Raw genomic sequence first — 19,316 nt, forward strand, 5'->3', positions numbered from 1 at the left:
TTTTGTTTTTTTTAATAAGTGCGTTGTGGCTACTTCCAACGGTGATCAAACCCCAACAAATTCTCAAAAATCTTCCCTTTTTCTGTATATGTATATCTATGTATATTTAAAACACAATAAAAAATATTATTTCAAGTTAGTTCAATTGGTAATAAAGTTAGTTTTAATGTTAAATTGCAATTAGGTTTATTAACTAAGCAACAGTTCAGATTTCAGAAGCCATTATTTGAATCTTAGAACCGGAAATCGACACTGACGTCATTGTGTTGACTTCCGGTGCTAACCTTCCTGGCGGACACGACGGTGTTTATTTCTTTGGTGTGTGTTTCCACCACTTGGCGTGCTCTTCGATATCAATAAGTGTTAGTGAAACGACATGTTTTCACCTCTGGAGCCTCTCTGCTCCTTAGCCCGCTCATGAGAGAGGCTGACGGGGACGCCAGGGCCGCGGAATGCCTCGGAGAAAGAAGAACGGCTACAGCCCGACCAGAGCGCCCGTTGGGCCGCCAGAAGAGGGGAGCCTCGGCTACAACTCAGGCAATCGACTGCATGGGGGATTCGACAGCGCCATGGCGAACAACTTTCCAGGCAGCAGCTCGCTTTCCAGCTCGGATAAAGAGAAAATGGTGAAAAGCATGCAGGAGATGTTCTCACACCTGGAGCCCGAAGTTATAGACATTGTGCTGTCCGAGTGTGACTTCAAAGGTACCAGAACTACACGGAAACCCTGTGATCCAGACCTGTAGTGGGACTCTTGGTTTCGTTCTTGTGTAATCCAGTTAACTGGTTAGCTCATGTCTGCTGAAAACTTGACATGAAAATATGAATGTTTTCATCATTATGTTTTAATAATTGGCTTAATCAGTAAAGAGGCATAAAAATATTTCCAATATATCCTCAGTATTAATTATTAATAACAATAGCAATCCTGCTCTCCCTGGACTGGTGCAATCTGTTGATGATACATCCTTTTGGGATGTGAGAGCACAGTCTTCAGTCAGAGATGCCCTCATTGGCTATGGTGTGCGTGTAACACTTGTTGAATGAACCAATCCTACATGTTTTCAATGGGGTTTAGATCGGAGCTCATTGCTGACAAAGCGGAAATTGATGTAATTCTAATTGATAATAAACCGGGCACCTGCAAGAGCCCAGTACTGGCGTTCTTTCAGCACAGTCTTGGTGTACCAAAAGAACAAACGGCGCTCAAAGTCCAGAAGGCTTCAGTTAATGTCTTATCTTTTTGCCCAGATACAAGCAGTTCATGGATGCTAGTTGCCTTTTCTTTTGTAGCTTCGGCTGTTTGGAACCTGTCTGTGAGGTGCAGCAAGCGGATGCATTCATCCTGACTCTGGAACATTACACACGATTAGCCAGAGCACAAGCAGTCTGTTGTTTTTTCCCCTCTTTTGCTACATAATGCTGGCATAGACATAGAGTTGTGGAATGGTGAGTATTCACCACCCTGGCAACTTGTGTATGCTGTCCTGCCCCCAGCATGCAAATGTTACAGTCCCGGTCATGTTGTCATAGCTGTGGCATTTTTACACGTGTCATCATCTCCCCAATGTTCATTCCTTGGATAAAGGCATTTGGTTTGTTTCTCTAAAAAAGAACAATTCCGGAGTCAAGTCTCCTCACAAAAATTCGCTAAGTGTGACTAAACCTTGTGTGCTGTATTATCACAAACTCGTCTTTGCATGAGAGACTTAGACATTATCTACTCAGTGCCTCAGTGCCAAGCTTACGGTATAAAGGTCAAAGGTTACAGAGGAGTTCTTTTGAAACAGAGTTGCACCTAATTCCCCTTAAACAAAAATTAAAATGAGTTCTAAACTTCACTTCTCTTATTGAAAACACTTTAAAACAAATTGTAAAAGTAGGGCAAACAGATTGCATCCATTGTACATATGTTGTTTTTTGTTACTGTAATAATTGTTGGGTTGGTTGAGCTAATAAAATGTTTATGATATGGCTTTATGTATTGTTTCCAGTGAGTTCTTTAATGCACGTACTAAGTCAAGTATTCAAACATTCATTTTAAATGTAAAATGTATTGGATTTGACTAACCTGAGCTTTTATTTTTCCTTGTATCTACACTTTCTCTCTGATGTAGTTGAAAATGCAATGGATTCACTCTTGGAGTTGTCTGTGGCCGCTGAAGTCGCAGACCCTGTCCGTTCTCCGGTCTCTGGCTTTGAGCACACTGCTGCCGCCCTGCTTGGCCCACATCATCTCTCTGAATCACGACCGGACTCAGGCTCGTCTAGATCACCACAGCTGCCTTCCTCTCCTACGTCCGCCGGCTTCCTGACAGAAGAGCTGGACCTGCTTGTTGATCAAGAGCTAGAAGTAATAACCAAGGAAGTGCACCACAACAGCCAATATTTATCCACTTTCCCTCCACCACCGTTCCCACAGCAGGTCCTTCCTGAGCTGCTCCAGTCAAGTTTGCAGCCTGGATCTAGAGGGCCTTTTCACATTTCTGGTGTTTCCTCTCCGCTGGATCAGCTCAGCACCTTGGACGATAAGACTTCTGATGAGCAGCAGACGGTGGTCGATTTCACACATTTGGTGACAGAGATGCCTGCAGACAGGCCAAAACCTCCTTTTGATCTGACATCTTCAGGGCATCCCTCAGCTTTCCAAGTATATAAAAAGAAAGAGATGTCATGTGCTGTTTCAGATGACACTGGTGGGTTTATGCCCTCTAAGCTGAGAGTTAGGGGAGCGAGATCTAAGGTGAATGTATCGAATCAGGAGCCATCACCCTGGAACGTGGAGGCACCAGTGTTTACGCCCTGTGTTCAGGAAAACCAGCAGCCAGCATTTATTGTTCCTGTTGCTCAACCACCTTCCAGCTGGCCAGGACAACCCAGGCATCCTCACTGGTTGAGTCAGGGTGCTGTCAGTAAAGCACCTGCCAAACCTTTTGCCACTATTCCAAAGTCTTGGGCCTCGTCAGCCCCTCAAACTCCATCCCAGTACAACAGGATTCGACTGCAGGGGAAAGTCCTTGTGCTGCTACGTGGCGCTCCAGGGTCTGGCAAGTCAACCATGGCAAGGTAAAGATATTGATCTACTCTCACACTGCACTGTCTTTGAACATGTACAATACAGAGGTCTACGTTTGTTGTTGCATCGCTTGTAAAGACACACAAAAAAAGGGAGATTGCATTCCCAGTGATACCTGAAAATGCAAATTTCTGACATAAAAACATGCCATCTTGCCCTTCTTACCACTGCAAACCATCTCAGGGTCTTAAAATACAGACTGATCAGTCCTGAAAATGTAAACTGGTGATGCTTTTGTTGTTGATGAAATAACTGAAACAGCTTCTCATGAAGTGGAAAGAGCAGCCAAATGGGTGCACATCTTTAAAAACTCCACCTAAAATCACTTAATTTTTCTGTGCGTTTTTGTTGTTTTATAACATTTATGCTTCTTCTTGTCTTCCCTGTATTGTTTAAGAAACTGCAATATAAATTCTTGTTGTTGAGGAAAAAATGTTGCTAACATGTTATGTTATGATATGGTGATAACATAATGATTATACCAGTAATTACTGTATATGTAATTCAAGGTATTACATATACCTTGAATTACATATACAAGGTACATGTGTTGAAGTTGCACCTTATAATCAGATGCACTTTATAATCTAGTGCGTCTTATATAATAGTGCTTTTATCTCTTTTTAAATCATTTGTTGCTAAAGAAATATCTGTCCAACAGCATCCAAGTGAGTAAATATTAATCATTGATGGAATGATTAACCACAACCTTGGAACAAACAGGATTTTTATCAAAACATAGAGATGGAGTTAAAAATAGTAAAAGCTGCAGTTTCTAAAGAGTGATAGACTTTTTGAGTTTTACTACACTGTAAGTTTTATGTATGTGTGTGTGTGTGTGTGTGTGTGTGTGTGTGCATGCAGAGCCCTAGTCGAGCATAACCCAGGTGGCGTTCGACTTTCCACCGATGACTTTTTCTTTCGCCGTGGAGAATATCAGTACGACCCGTCTGCTGTTGGGGAGGCTCACGAATGGAACCACAAACGAGGTAAACAACACTCACTCAGTTTTTTGATTAGAACTAACGACGTGCTCTCTCTCGTCAAATGTTCTTGTCAAACCTGAATGGATTTTTAGATATGTAATTGATTACCATTGTTTTTGTTTGAGTGTTTTTCTTATTATTAGTTTTCTCTGTAGCTCGATTGTAATAACAGTTTGGGTTTTTTCTTGCTCTTTCTCTCTTGGACCAAATTTAATATGAAGCCAAAGAGGCGTTTGAAAAAGGAGTTAGCCCCGTCATCATTGACAACACTAACATGCAGGGCTGGGAGATGAGACCCTACGTCGCGCAGGTCAGTCAGCTTGCATGTGGTACAAGGTAATATGGAAACAGATCAAACGTGGCGAACAGATTTATTTGTAGCAGTAGAATACGTTTGTTTGTCAGTAACTCAGTTCACTAAATTGAAAATGGGTTAAGTTTGAGTCCCTTTTTGTCACCGGTCTGTCTTAGGCATTAAAACATGGATACAAGATATTGTTCAGAGAACCGGACACCTGGTGGAAGAACAAGCCCAGAGAACTGGAGAGGTGAGACAGATTGAGTAAAACATTAAAATTCCTTTTTAGAGTAAACTGATGGTTGAATATTTATTGAAAAGAAATTGTACTTGGAGCCAATTTCATACAAAAGAGTTTTCAACTTGTTCAGGCCATGGGTGAGGGAAGTGTGACGGCAGTAAAACAGTACATGAAGAAGAAGAAGTACACTTTACTGATCCCCGTAGGGAAATTGTTATGTTTTCACTTGTGGTTACTAATCATGCATATATGTTTTTTGTACAAGGCCCTGAAACAACCAGGCACACACACAAGGGGCCTGTAGGCATGCAGTAAATACACTCATCTTTGTTTGCGAGAGAATTTTTTTGTCTTGTATCTGTTTGTTCATGTACAGTATGTCTTCTATATATTTGCAGACGTACTTCACACAATGTACCACTGGAAAAAATCAGATACATGCTTAATGGATTTGAGCGCTTTGTCACAGTGCAGTCCATCATGGGTTCACAGATGCCTGAGTTTAAAAAGAACCTTACTCCCGACGACAGAAACCCACCGTGAGTGTTGCTGATCTGCTACAATCTATATGTGGCGTGTTGTATTTAGATAAAAACAACTTTGTTTCGACTTGGAGAAAAATGTGAATTTGTCCATTTGAATGCAGCAGTTGACTTAGTTGTAAGTGTCTCATGACATGTTGATGTATGGACAAGGTTGAGTTGAAACAAAAACTAATTTCGCAGCTGAAATTAAGTGGAATTGGGATGCACAATATTAATAATTTTTTACTTAAAATCAATGGAAAAACAAGGCAGCCAGAGACTGAAACATCCCGTGACACCCCTGAATTCAACATTTTACCCTGACCTACACGTTTTTGTGCCTCTGGTTTCCTGAAAATGTTGCTTTTTGTTTTGTGATTATATCTCATCAGGTCTCAGAGATGTGTACCTCGTGGTTAACGCGTTCCAGGAACCACACGCGATTAACCAATTCCGCGATAGAGCGAAAAACTATTTATCTTATTATTTACGGTAATTTAAACATTTATGAACCCTCCCCTTACTGATGTTAAACCACCTTCTATCTGTTAACCCCTCTAAAACACTGATAGGCTGTTTAAAGCACTTTTGTGTCTCACAGAAGTCCGAGACTCACGGAACGTAGCGCACTTCAGGATGTCGTCAGCCAATAGAATGCGCGCACGGTATCACCTGACTGCTTGAAATTTGACCTTGACCTAGTTGTCCTCAAGGTCATCATCTCATTTTTATCCCCTTTGCTTCCGGAGTGATGCGCTTTTTCTTTCATCTTCCTATCTCCAATGGTGGACGAACGAACACCATTACATCCCGCTTAGGATGCATTAGGATGTAATGAACTTTTAAGAGTAGTTTGTTTCCTCTGCCAATCATTTGTCATGTTGATACAAATCTTCACATCTTTCCTGTTTTCTTTAGGTTGGCATCTTCTGACGCACCTTGTCCTGACCTCATAGGGCCGCCTAAGTCAACAGAGGACTGTACAAAATCCCAACCGCAACTGTGTTCCTCCTTCCCCGATGTGTCATCTATCAGTCATTCTAGTGGAGCAGAAATACCAGAGGATAATACCCATAAATCTACAGAATGTCTTGATATGCATCCTACTAAAAGACCTGCAGAAAACCCTGAAATGTCTGATGGGGACAATAACACAAATATGGGGGAATTAGATTTGGAGTTGGATGCCCAATTACAGCACACTCATCCAATTGGAGATCAGAGAATTCCTGATTGTATTGTGGAATCGGTGATGAATGAAGATCATTGTGGAGATGAGTTGACTATGACGTTCTCTGAGTCTAGAGAAAGCCCAAGTAGGATGTCTGGGTTTGATAAGTTGGAGCCTGTTGATCTGGTGAAAGATACCAACCAGTCAGAAGACGCCAGGGAGAAAAAAATGACAAACAAAGAAGAAGCAGACACTGTTGAGATGATGAGGGACGGTGAAGAGAAAGGAACACTTGAGGTGATGGATTTTGTTGGAGATTGGCCCTCTCAGATTGCAGATCGGCCCTCGCTTGAGCAGCGTCAGGTGAGGAGGAGAGAAAGGCTTAAAGAAAGACGTGGAGATGAAGACAAAGTCTCTCAAGAAGCTAAAGAAACAAAAGTGCAGTCAGGCCCCACAGAGTTTCAGAAGCTTCTTGATCTCATTCAGACGGGCGAAACCAAGTTTCAAACAGACTCTTCCCCTTCGTCCTCCCTGAGTTCTGGAGGAGAATTTGAGAAAGAAGAAGAAGCAGGTTGCACATTTATGGAATCCTGTCGCAGTACATCAAGCAGTGACGAGACAGAACAAAATATGGACAGATTTAACAACAACGGCAGCAGAAGTGAATTGCCCGACTGCGTGTTAAACTGGAAGACAGCTCAGGTTAGTCAGTCTGGAGTTGATCTCTGGGAGGGGCCTCTAACCGAAAACCGTGACAGAGGAGAAAATGATGATGCAAGCAGAGATACAGCATCTTTGGTAGCAATTCCTCTCTCATCTCTAATCGCTGATTCACCAGTAGAGACAAATGCAAACCATAATAGTACATTTGAGTCTACTGTGAGTTATGTTGGTGAATCCTGTCCTGTGTCTGAAGGGACTGTGGAAGCAGAACGCAGTGGAGGCAGTCAGGAGAGAAAGCAGCGTCAAGGTCGTAGGTCAGGGAAACACTGTAAACTGGCCCTCACCTTCACTCAGAACTGTCTTTCTTCTCCAGAAAATACCCCTGATGGCGCTGTTCGAAATGATCACAGCTTTATACTAGATGTTGACTCTAAATCTAATCTTGAATGCCTTACGCAAGACCTTCATTTCTTTCCCGAGTGTGAGTCTGAGGCGCAGCCGCCTTCTCTGTTTCCTGTAGCAGACGCAGGCTGCTTCACGCAGACGGAACCTCAAGACTTTGCTCTTCTTTGGCGTCTGAATCATCAGGGGAGCACTGAGGAAACCTTTAACGCTGCGTGTTGTCAGCCTAGCGGCATCGCAGTCCTGTCTGGCGATTCTTCTCGATTCGTACCGGGGTCGCTCTCAGTAAATTCTGCACAAGTCGCAGTGGATTCCTCCATCCACAGGGAGGTGCCCTACTATGTGGTGCATGAGAAAAGCACGCAGGTGGAAGACTGGGAGCTCGGGACTCAAGACCGACTTGAGAGTCTTTGCATTCTCAGCCGTCATTTTAAGCTGGTTAGTTTTGATACGTTGGAAGATCTGTATGATAAATGCCATCAGGACCTAGAATGGACCACTAACCTGCTGCTTGATTCTGGGGAGAGGTTCTTCAAAGAGGACACGGAGAAAGTCGACAAGGAGGATGCAGTGAATGAAGCAGACCAGAGCGCATCTGGTTTGTGTGGAGGTTCTGACCACCCCATAGAAACTGGGATACGTCATGATGTGTTCAAGTATCACGCTGAGGAGGGGTCTCAGGGGTCAACCTTTAAGACTTCAGAAGTTTTGAATGACAACTCCAGCAATGCTGACGTGCAAAGTTTTGATACAACTTCACATTTGCAAGGGTCATCTCAAACAGAAATGAATTTTTCTCACGCCATCAACAATGGAGCAACAAACAACGTCATTGAACAAAAAGTGGCATTAGAGGATGACCAAGAAGGCGGTACTTTTGATGAGGACTTAAGCGTGAAGATCGAGGATATCGCCAGCACCGATGAGGCCCACCGGCTCCTGCAGGCTGAACTAGACAGGATAGAGAGAGAAGAACAACAGCAGGAGCAAGAGAAGACTGAAAGGAGGCAGATGAAGGAGAGAAGGTTTCTACACCTGGACATTCAGAGTGTGGAGCTGAAACTATCCACTGAAGTAGCGTTACAGCTAACCGAACTGTTTGGTCCTGTTGGCGTTGACCCAGGTAAAAATAACCCACATGAGTCACTGAAAAATACCTCTCAGCTTCTAACGTAGCATCATCAGTGTCATTTGTCCAAGGTTTTTTACCCAGCAGACAGTATACCATGTGTTCTGTGGAAATCCTTCCAGTATTTTTTATCTAAAATCATGAAAAATAATTTTTAAAACCCAAATATATTAAAATAAGCAACAAGCACTCAATTCAGTATGGACGGTTTAGTCACCGTTGATGGCGTATGTACCTCAACAAATAAGTCTACCTTCAGGTATCAGGAATCAAACAACGGATGCTCAAACAGAGTTTGCCTCATGTAATCTTGTCTCATCCCCTATGAGTCAAATGTGTTTATATTTACAATATTTAACCATTTTCCGTACTATAAGGCGCACTGGACTATAAGGCGCACCTTCAATGAATGGCCTATTCTAAAACATTTTTCCATATATAAGGCGTGCTGGATTATAAGGTGCACTGTCAGTTTTTGAGAAAATTATAGGCTTTTAGGTGCGGAAAATACTGTAGTTTTGTCAATCTGTTCTTGAAGCCATTCAGAGTGTTCTACCCTACCAAAAATAATATAAGTACTTTTGTGTAGAATGAAGTTTAAAAACACCATAATTTAGTAAAAAAAAAATCTTTCTCATCTCTGATCACCTGCACACATCTCTGTGGGTTTTTTTTATGTGTTCTTTCTGGTCCACAACATTCAGGTGCATGCTCCGCTGATGAGTATGCAGTCCAGATGGATTTGAACGTGGCTAAACTGCTCCACCAGAAGTGGAAGGAAACCATTCAGGTGAGTTCTTTAAAGCTGCCACCAGCTTCATTATCTATTATAATAGTAAACTGCAGCGTCGCAAACTGGGACAGAATAAAAACCATAATCTGCCACCCTTGGCGTTACAAAGCCTGCTAAGTGGTTTTAGCTCATTTATTTGGCGGCTACAGCACAACCAGAGAGTAGTTAGTGAACCCTGGGGAGTTTTTAGAAGCTTGTGAACCAGATGGTTCCCTCTGGCATTTATGAAAAACAATTAAAAAGGTAGATTCAATATTAGCATCATATTCATCAAGTAGCCAAAAAACACTACTTCAAATCAATGATAATGTTTTAAGCAACAGACAATAACACTTTTAGTCCCAAATTTATTCCAATTAAAGTACCATGTCATGTTTCTGCTTTGCTTGCAGGAAAAGCAGCGACAAGCAACGCTTTCTTTTCATTTGCTTCAGGAAAGTAAGTAACTTACTGACATATTTTATTGACCCTGGAGGCTGTTATACATTCACACACTTCTGAATTCACACATTCCATAAGACAGCTGAGCAGATTATCAGTGAAAGCAAACAAATACAGGAAGAAAAACACCTTGACACTACAGGACATGTATTACACAACCAGATAGACTCATGAAAATTTCAAATAATGAGGAAAAAAAGTACATTAACTGTCATCATTTCCATCTATAGGCTCAGGGAACTCGGGTGAGTTACAAATGACCAAACCTGGAGCACAAGACTACACGCAGTCAGCACCTTACCAAAACGCAGACGGCTATGCATCAAACGATATCCAACCAGACGCCAGCGGTCTGATGCCATTCATGAACCACTGGAACGTTTCCCAGCCACACATCTCCCTCAGAGACATCATGAAGGAGGAGCAGGCTTTGCAGGAGAACATGGCAAAGGTAACACACACAAGCAGGTCTACTTCTTTTTCAGCAAAGCGTCTTTAATTATCGTCATGATTATTTCCTGGTTGCTCTGACTACTTTTCAACTCTTCTTTCAGATGAGACTCAGTCGCGTAGATCTTGACCATCGTAATGGAGCCACCCAGCTGAAGGAAAACCAGTTGTACTCACTCTTTCCCAGCATCGACAGGCATTTCCTTCAAGACATCTTCAGAGACCACAAGTGAGAAAACAACTGTTAAACTGCATTCATAAACATTTCAACCGACTGAAAGTAGTTCATTTGAAATAAGAAATTCAACACTTCAAAGATTTGTTTTTCTATTTTTAAACGTTAGAGAAATAAATTTTTGTGTCTTGACTGAGCTTATGTACTTTATCCTAAGACATTTCTCTGGGTTTTATAGTTACAACCTCAGCCAGACGGAGCTTTTTCTTCGCTCTCTGCTGATCGAGGAGCCCGTCAAGACGGTGGTGGCGCCAGAGGCACCTCGGTCAGATCCCCACAGACCGGCAAGCAAGGAAAGAGCAAAGGTCACAAAGAAAACGCAGCTTCAAAATACAGTATTTTCTACAGCATAAGACGCACTTGGACTATAAGGCTCACCTTCAATGAATGGCCTATTCTAAAATGTTTTTTCATAAATAAAACGCACTGGATTATAAGGTGCATTGTTGGTTTTTGAGAAAATTAAAGGCTTTTAGGTGCGCCTTATAGTGCGGAAAATTCTGTAATCTAGTGCCAAGTACTTTGGGATTCAAGCATTCTTTTATTTGTCCCAAATAACACCAGAGCTTTTTCCTTCACTTTTATAACTATCTGATAAGAGAGTTAAATATACTACAGTAATCTAAAATGGGAAGTGCAGCTACTTCAATATTGCTGAAACTTGAGTATCTTTAACCTATTGTACAACTACACATTTTACTGATTACAATATTTTCTCACTAACAATGCACCTTATAATCCAGTGGGTCTTATATACTGTATGAAAAAAGTTTTAAAATATGCCATTCATTGAAGGTGCGCCTTATAATCCAAAAAATAATACACTTTGTCTAACTTTAAATGAGTAATTATTAACAATCACTCTGTATCTTCTTAATTTGTCAGAAGCAGAAACACCCTGAGTCGGCTGCCCCCGTCTATCAGGACACAGAGGACCCGCAGTACGACGACTTCAGGGCTGAAGCCAGCCTGCAGAGACGCCGACAGTTTGAGAGCTTGTCCAAGGCTGCAGAGGCCTTCAAGCAAGGACGGAAACAAGTAGCGTCATTTTACGCACAGCAGGTGAATTGAAAGTTTGACTGTAACACTGTGAAGTACTTTTCAAATGTCTTTCTATTGGGATGTGGGTGTTAGAATATTTACAGCAGATCAATTTTATTGTATCGTTCCACAGGGACACCTGCACGGTAAGCGGATGTGTGAAGCCAATCACCGTGCAGCAGTTCAAATATTTGAGAGGGTCAACTCATCACTGCTGCCAAATAACATCCTGGACCTCCATGGGCTGCATGTTAATGAGGCCTTGGAGCATCTTGCCCAGGTGTTACATGATAAAACCACAGGTAAAGACCAATGTATACGAGAGAATATATATTAGCTCAATGTGTTGTGGTTTTTGTAGATATTTACAGGTGATGGGTTGGTTTTTCTTCCGTAGCTCTTCGGTGGGTTTGCAGACGAGCGTTGCGGCGCCGTCGCTGCACTCCGTTTCACTGTTTTCTGAACTTTGTGCTTTGTTGTCTGTTCACTTCTGTCTATGCAGACTGTGAGCGGGGTTTGTGTCGACCTCAGCTCTCTGTCATCACAGGAAGAGGGAACCACAGCCAAGGGGGCGTGGCTCGCATCCGCCCCGCCGTCATAGACTACCTAACCAACAGACAGTACAGGTATATATCTATTCACACTTAATATGCAAAACACCGCATGCACGACAACCTCACCCACCTTTTTTCACCTGTCTTCATCTGTCAGGTTCACCGAGCCAAAGCCAGGTCTGGTGTTAGTCTGCTTGAAGTGAGAAGAATGAACTTAAGCTGCTTCGTGGACAACACACACACACACACACACACACACACACACACACACACACTCTCTACCTCTGCTTATATAATTATCACAATAGAAACAGTAACGGTACACTTCTTACCAGTATCTGTCAGTCAAAATCTTTTTTTTGTCCATCATAAAAATTGTTTCTAGAAATTAAGTTTCTAAAACTTAAATTTATGATTGTTTTAGTTCTTCATATTGATTCAGATCTCATCTAAGGATTTTTCTTTTCTTTTTTGAGTGTATGAAAAGAAACTGCAGTGGGCGGAAACATGAAAAGGGTACATTTTACAAACAAAAAATGTTTTATATTGTTTTTTTTGGCTTTACAATTGTCTTTATGCCTTTTTAAAGATTAATAACCCCCCCCCGTGTTTTGAATGACAAAAAGATTCTTATAAAATATGATAAGTGCATCTCCAGATAATAACAACAAATAATAAAGGGTTAATTAGGAGAGAGGGTAGGATTTGGACATGTAGGCTAATATTTTAAGATTACGATGAACAGGATAATGTATTGGTTGCCACACAGGCATGTGTAGATGTAATTTCATCAAATAAGTGTACTGTGAGTGAGCTTTAAACCTCGTCAACTTGTCCTTTATACACAGAACACGATAACCATCAAAAAAACATAACAAGAAATATCCGATCTTTGTATGTTCTTCATATTGTAGCCCCAGAAATACAATGTTCAGTTTCTCTTACTGTGGATACTATAAGCTTTTTGGAAAGACATAATGAGTTCTTTTAAAAAGTCATTAAAAACACCTCTATTGACATGTAAACTCAGGAAACAAATTCAATAATATTGTTTTCATTTTTCAACCATGGCGCTGCTTTTTGAAGCTGTTAATCTACATTTTTTTAGGTGTCAAATTGCCTCTGCTTTCCTGGTTGTGTAATAGTTTTCACAGTTAATCTTTTACAGAGTGTACATGTTGTTATTTGTACAATTATAAAGAGGACTTTGTATTTTTGAATGCTTTTACAGAGAATGTGTATTATATAATAAAATTATTTATATTTAGGGCTTAAGACATTTTGTATGGGCAATGTGCAGTTCTTCTTTTCATGCTTTGCATATTGTACATTTTATAAAATTGGTAATGATGCTGAAAGAACTCTACATTATAATTCGTAAAACATGGTCTTACAATTATATTTTCTGTAAATCAGTGTTTTTTTATGTCCTGCAAACAGTAATGTTTGTGCCATACGCTTGTAGGCTGTTCAGCCTATAAGCGTAAACAGTAAGTCTGGATAAAGCCATATTTAATCATTTCTCACTGGAAACAGCTTTAGAGCTGCTTGTGAGGTAGAGCGACCCTGAGGTTTCATGGCGGATGAAGTGCGTGTACAGACTGAAGAGGAGAACCCTGTCACAGAAAGATGTCAGGAGGTGGTAGGGGGGAGTATCACTACGGGGATTAATTGTGATCTAGAACACACTAATTATTGTTTGTGTAAAATAATGTGTACTACAGTTGTGTCACCTGATAAATGTACATAATTCACTTTTTTTATGTTTATGTTCTGGCTCTGATTAAGATATTCGTTTGGAATTAAGGAGGAACAATATATCCCTTACTTTCCGATGGTAAAAGTCACTCTAGCAAATTTTCTAATAAAATGGACCCTTTTAAAAATGTCTTGAGTTTGTGTATGAACCTTATATATCCTACTGCTTCAGCTCACTGTGCTGTCCTGACATTCAAAAACATCTAATATCTTTTCTACTACATCACCCATAATACAATTCTTTTCCTGACATGACAGATATAATCTAGTACAGTATTTTCTGGATTATAAAGCGCACCTTCAGTGGATGGCCTATTTTAAACCTTTTTCCATATATAAGGCACGCTGGATTATAAAGTGTATTGTTGGTTTTTGAGAAAATTAAAAGGCTTTTAGGTGCGCCTTATAGTGCGGAAAATACTGTCATCATAAAGATGTGAAGTGGGTGGTACTGTTGCTTCACAGCAAGAAGGTTGTGGGTTCGATTCCTTTCGGTGTGGGTTCTCCATGGGTTCTCCGGCTTCTTCCCTTCTCCAAAACCAAGCAGGTAGGTGACTTCATCTCACCAAATAGTCTGTAGGCGTGAGTTTGCACATGCGTGGTTGTTTATCTTTTTTATCTGGGCCCGACGTGAGCTGGCGTCTCATCCAGGGTGTAGTCCTCCTCTTGCCCATAGACAGCTGGGATAGTCTCCAGGAGACCCGGATGGATGGATGGATGGATGGAGCAGAGGTCTTGTACACTTTTCTCCTGATCCATTTTCACACTTTCCCAGATGACACACACTTACACACTGGAAGCCAACCACACTTTTTCCGTCCAGTCCTGCATTGTGAGACATGTGGAAACTTTTGTTGTGCGTAAAATGGGTTTTACGCAGTCTTTACGCAATTTTTTTTTGAGAACGGAACAGTTTCGAATCTGGGTGATGCTGATATGTCCTCTTCGTACCGTTTATGGCTTAAAAATGTCCTTAAAAAATTGTTTTTTTAAATCCAGTATGTCAGGAGAAACCAACACCCCGCCGCTGAGCCGTGGGGGGAGGCGGACGGTAGAAGTCACACCTCCGGACGAGCGGATGCGCTTCTTTTCCCTCATCTTGCACATCCTTCCTCGACATAAACCACTTTTCACCCCCATTGAACAAGTTTCCAAATAATCTCACCTGCGCGTCTGTTAATCTTTTTCATTTGAAGATATAATTTTTTTGAATTTATAAATCCTCATGTCGAGGTGTGAAGGTTTTAGTTTTTACGCATTCGACAGCGAACATCCGCCCGTCAAAGATCGACAGGAGTGACAAGAATGGTAATAAATTTATTCTATTTCTTCTTTTACTGTGTCTTGAAGAGGCTTTCATATTGCATTCTGTTGTATTTGGAAAACCAATAAGTCTGTATGACGGTAAAAATATAAACCTGTTTAAACTTCAGAATAATCGAATGAAATGCTTGGAGTGATTCAGAGGCTTCACAGGCCAAAGATATTAAGTGTTTAAAATAACATTTATGAAGTAAGAAGAGATATTATATTATATTATATTATATTTATTATATTATATTATATTAATATGAATATATAGTGAAATTATTTTCACTATCACTTTCAGCACTGCAAATGTGAAGGCTTTTTTCAGTGTGATGATTTATAAAGTTGAGTTGTGGAACCAACAAATTAAATTAATCCCATTTTTACATGTACGTCTCTCCATTGATGATTTTGATGAGTGGTTTTAAAGTTATAGCTTCTTAACTCTTCTGCTTCAGTATACCGCATATGTCAAACTTTGTTCCGACATTTATAATCCCACTGTTTATTTACAATATTTACATTTAAATCTTCAATAACATGTTCATCTTTGGGTGGAATCTGGACAGTTACTAAGATTACTTTGAGACAAACAGTTAATATGCTTGATATAGTACACACACATATGAATTTCTGCTAAAGATGTCTGGATCGTCACACTCAGACACACACATCTTTACTTCCGTACTTAATCACTACTTAAATCCGCTTTCAATTCTGCAAAAGTTAACTTTTCCGTGTAAAATGCAGATGATGTGATGAACTTATTCCAAAAAATATAGTTAATGACATCTACAGCATGCATAAAAGCACCTTTTAAATTTGTATTAAAACTATCGGGGGAGAAGAACCCATCAGCTACAGAAACATGTAACTAAGGTCAAACAAGCAACTTGTAGTCCTTTCTTACAGACCTGTTTGTCTCTTCATCTCTTTCTTTCTCCTCTCCAAAGTGGTGATGATAACATCCCTCCAGATCATCGTAGAGATAGACCAGAACTGGGATGTGCTGAAAGAGACCAAGCTGATGTGAGATGATCCTGAACAAACTAAAGCACATGACGTGAATCATTTATGAGGAACTTCCCACATATTTTATATTAGAGACATGTAAAGACTTCAAGACCTTACAGTTGATCAGTTTGAATGACTGCTCTAACAGTGAGACGACCATGAACAGTGTGAGAGAAATGTCGGTGAAATGCGTCCTGGTTGGGGACAGCGCCGTGGGTAAGACCGCCCTGTTGGTCCGCTTCACCTCAGAGACCTTTCCAGACTCGTACAAACCCACCGTGTTTGAAAATACAGGAGTGGAAGTCTACATGGACGGCATACAGATTAGCCTCGGCCTGTGGGACACGGCGGGGAGTGATAATTTCAGACGGATCCGGCCGAGATCCTACCAGCACGCCGACGTGGTCCTCATGTGTTACTCCGTGGCCAACCCAACCTCATTGGCCAGCATCCAGAGCAAGTGGATCGCCGAAGTTCGAGAGAACTTGCCCAAGGTGCCGGTGTTGGTCGTGGCCACTCAGACGGATCTACGGGAGATGGGGGCGTATCGGGGGTGCTGCATACCTGCGGCTGAGGGACGACGGGTGGCTCGTGAAGTCCACGCTAAGGGCTATCTAGAGTGTTCCTCATTAAGCAATCGAGGGGTGCAGCAGGTGTTCGAGTACGCGGTGAGGACGGCTGTAAACCAGACCAAGAAACACGCCAGGAGGCGAATGTTCAGCATAAATCAGTGCAAGGTGTTTTGACCTTTTTCGCTTCACCAATGCTGTTGAAAGTCATTAAGGTGTAAAGATTCAAGTTATATTCATCAACACAGAGTGCTTTTTTCTTTTTTACAAGACCAAGGTGTTCAGCTCTCAACACTCTTAATCTTAGCACCAAGTTTAAAGCTGACAGTAAGTTGAAGTAGTCATGACCGCAAGAGACCATCATGGAAATTCTAGTTTTGAATCATTTGCTTGGAGACATGTGACAAAAGAGTTACCTTACATAATTCTTCATTTCAAAGGGGGCAAATGAAAATTTCTGTTTCATACTGTAAATACTATGTGAAGGACTTTTGCAGTAATAGGATTTTTTTTTTAAATTTCATATCGGAACTTATTTCTTGGAGCAAATCGCATCTCTTATTTCTGTAGCGAGGATAACAAATGACAGATTTATGGATGGGTCAAAGACAGAAAAACACACCTGCTGAAAGAAGATCAGACTTCAGAAGACATTTTTCACACTTCAAATGTGATTGACCCCCCCCCATATGTCACGTATTACTTGATATTTTGTGAATTGATAGTACATTATAGTTACAAATGTAAGAATAATATTAAGAAATTGCCTGTGAATTTCAAATATTACTTTTTATTAAAACAACAAATTACCTTTCCTTGAAATAAAACCTCAGTATAAAACACTTTGACATATGGTTGTTTTATTTCAATATTGTAGATCTAAAACTGGAAAATTACATCTAAGAATCATTCATTCATTCATTCACTCATTCATTCATTCGCTGTGGCCCTCCCCACCACCAGATGACAGCTGTTTTCTCATCTTGGTAGCAAATTGTAACATTTGTTCTCGGAGCGAGTCTTCATTACATTTGAGCATTAATCTGAGCATTAACGTGCATCCATTATAAAGAAGTATTATGTATTCTAAGACATTTTTCAAATCAGTACATTTAATGTTAACACTCACTGTTTGTGTACTTTGTGTATAACATTAAACGATACCATTGATATGTACATGTATAGTACATGTACTGTATATGATATGTATAAGTATTTGAACAGCCAGTCTGCCCTGTAAATATATTTTTATAATGGTCACTGTCAAAGAAGTATTATCAAGATTACATTCAGTCTGTATTTAAATAAACATTACATTAGATATTCAAACTAATAAGTGTAAGGGGAAACATGAACATCTCTGAAATAACAGGTCAGATTTTGTTTCATAGAATTAGATGGTGGAAAATGCAAGAGAAAGCTTGGCCAATGAGAACAATGCATAGCTGGTGTAATGATGCATAGTGACCTTTACAATGCATACACTCATAAATAAGAGATGGGGATGTAAGGTGATATAGTCGAGGTCACAGATATGACCGTAAACCTATATATCTGTTCAAATTAAGCAAAGTCTGGTTTATTTATTTGAATTGAATTGTTCATTAAATACCGTCTGATATTTGGTTTACTACTGATGTTAAAACATGGCTTTGAGTGTGTTTTACTGCCTGCTATGTTCACACCTCCCATCTATCCCTGTGCTTGCTCTCCCACAACCACCACAACGCCACATTCCTCAGACTATGCGTCTTTCCTTCTTCGTCTCTGCCTGTATACACACAAATACACAAAGAATCCACTTCTTGTGTTAGAATCTGCTGGAACACATTGTTTTCACAGCCGATATTTTGACATGTCGTAGCAGAGGAAAACAACTCTAAATAATAACATATTATTAAATATATACAGTAATAGTATGTTATCAATATGTTCGTTTTATATATATATTATTATATATATAATGATATGTTATTAGTTAGAGCTGTTTTGTTTTGGTTGTTGTTCCTTAAGGTTTCTGGGACATACTGGCTCATTTCCATATGATGTATAATGTTATTTTTCTGTGACAAGTCAATCATGTATTTCCTAGGTAGTTCTTCTGTACTGTAGTACACTTCAGAAGGAAAATTTACACATAACTTCATTACGTTTGCGGTAACTTATGCAGTTTTTTTGCATTTCTAATTCAAAATGACATTATACTGTAACACCAATAATGTACATTCTCATTCCCATTCCAATTTTCATTCATATTTGGGTTTGGGTTTTTTATTCTCATTTTAGTGTAGGAAAACATTTTATTGCTCTTTTAATAGATGTTCATTGACTTTAAATTAAAACACGTGTTTGTTTTACCAGCTGCAAAATGAATGTGCAGTGTACACGCATCAATAGGTATACATGCTTCGATTTAATCATGAATTTTTTTTGAAAGGAGTCATTCTGCATACAGCAGCTTGCAAAAGTATTCAGCCCCCTTGAACTTTTCCACATTTTGTCACGTTACGACCACAAACAAGTATATTTTATTGGAATTTTATGTGAAAGACCTGCACACAATTGTGCAGTAGAAAGAAAATTATACATGATTTAAAAAATCTTTTTACAACTAAAAAACTGAAAAGTAAAGTTTGCTAAAGTATTCAGCCCCCCGAGTCAAT

General features: G+C 40.2%; 2 protein-coding genes across 3 annotated transcripts; both read left to right on the forward strand.

The window, feature by feature from the left end:
* The first annotated feature begins 290 nt into the window (after positions 1 to 290).
* On the forward strand, positions 291 to 13,884 carry n4bp2 (NEDD4 binding protein 2). 2 transcript variants are annotated; one of them, XM_068322228.1, is made up of 16 exons: positions 291 to 705; positions 2,118 to 3,066; positions 3,941 to 4,065; positions 4,284 to 4,372; positions 4,534 to 4,610; positions 5,000 to 5,140; positions 6,044 to 8,484; positions 9,195 to 9,280; positions 9,676 to 9,721; positions 9,955 to 10,175; positions 10,279 to 10,403; positions 10,588 to 10,714; positions 11,295 to 11,471; positions 11,584 to 11,752; positions 11,953 to 12,076; positions 12,162 to 13,884. In XM_068322228.1, exons 1-16 carry the CDS (start codon positions 453 to 455, stop codon positions 12,205 to 12,207), a joined length of 5,196 nt encoding a protein of 1,731 aa, XP_068178329.1. In that variant the 5' UTR covers positions 291 to 452; the 3' UTR covers positions 12,208 to 13,884. The 2 variants fall into 2 exon arrangements, with proteins under 2 accessions (XP_068178329.1, XP_068178330.1); XM_068322229.1 differs by having other exon boundaries at positions 505 to 626.
* A 1,971-nt stretch (positions 13,885 to 15,855) lies between these two features.
* On the forward strand, positions 15,856 to 17,412 carry rhoh (ras homolog family member H). Its single transcript, XM_068322271.1, has one exon. It carries the CDS (start codon positions 16,243 to 16,245, stop codon positions 16,828 to 16,830), a length of 588 nt encoding a protein of 195 aa, XP_068178372.1. The 5' UTR covers positions 15,856 to 16,242; the 3' UTR covers positions 16,831 to 17,412.
* The last annotated feature ends 1,904 nt before the right edge of the window (positions 17,413 to 19,316 follow it).

This window comes from Antennarius striatus, chromosome 8 (genome assembly GCF_040054535.1).
Source record: "Antennarius striatus isolate MH-2024 chromosome 8, ASM4005453v1, whole genome shotgun sequence".
In the NCBI taxonomy this organism is placed as follows: Eukaryota; Metazoa; Chordata; class Actinopteri; order Lophiiformes; family Antennariidae; genus Antennarius; species Antennarius striatus.

Coding starts and splice junctions, on each gene's coding strand:
- n4bp2 (XM_068322228.1), top strand. CDS start 453: ATGCCTCGGAGAAAGAAGAACGGCTACAGCCCGACCAGAGCGCCCGTT. Junction 9,722..9,954: donor TTTTCATTTGCTTCAGGAAA/GTAAGTAACTTA, acceptor TTCCATCTATAG/GCTCAGGGAACTCGGGTGAG. Junction 11,472..11,583: donor CGTCATTTTACGCACAGCAG/GTGAATTGAAAG, acceptor ATCGTTCCACAG/GGACACCTGCACGGTAAGCG.
- rhoh (XM_068322271.1), top strand. CDS start 16,243: ATGAACAGTGTGAGAGAAATGTCGGTGAAATGCGTCCTGGTTGGGGAC.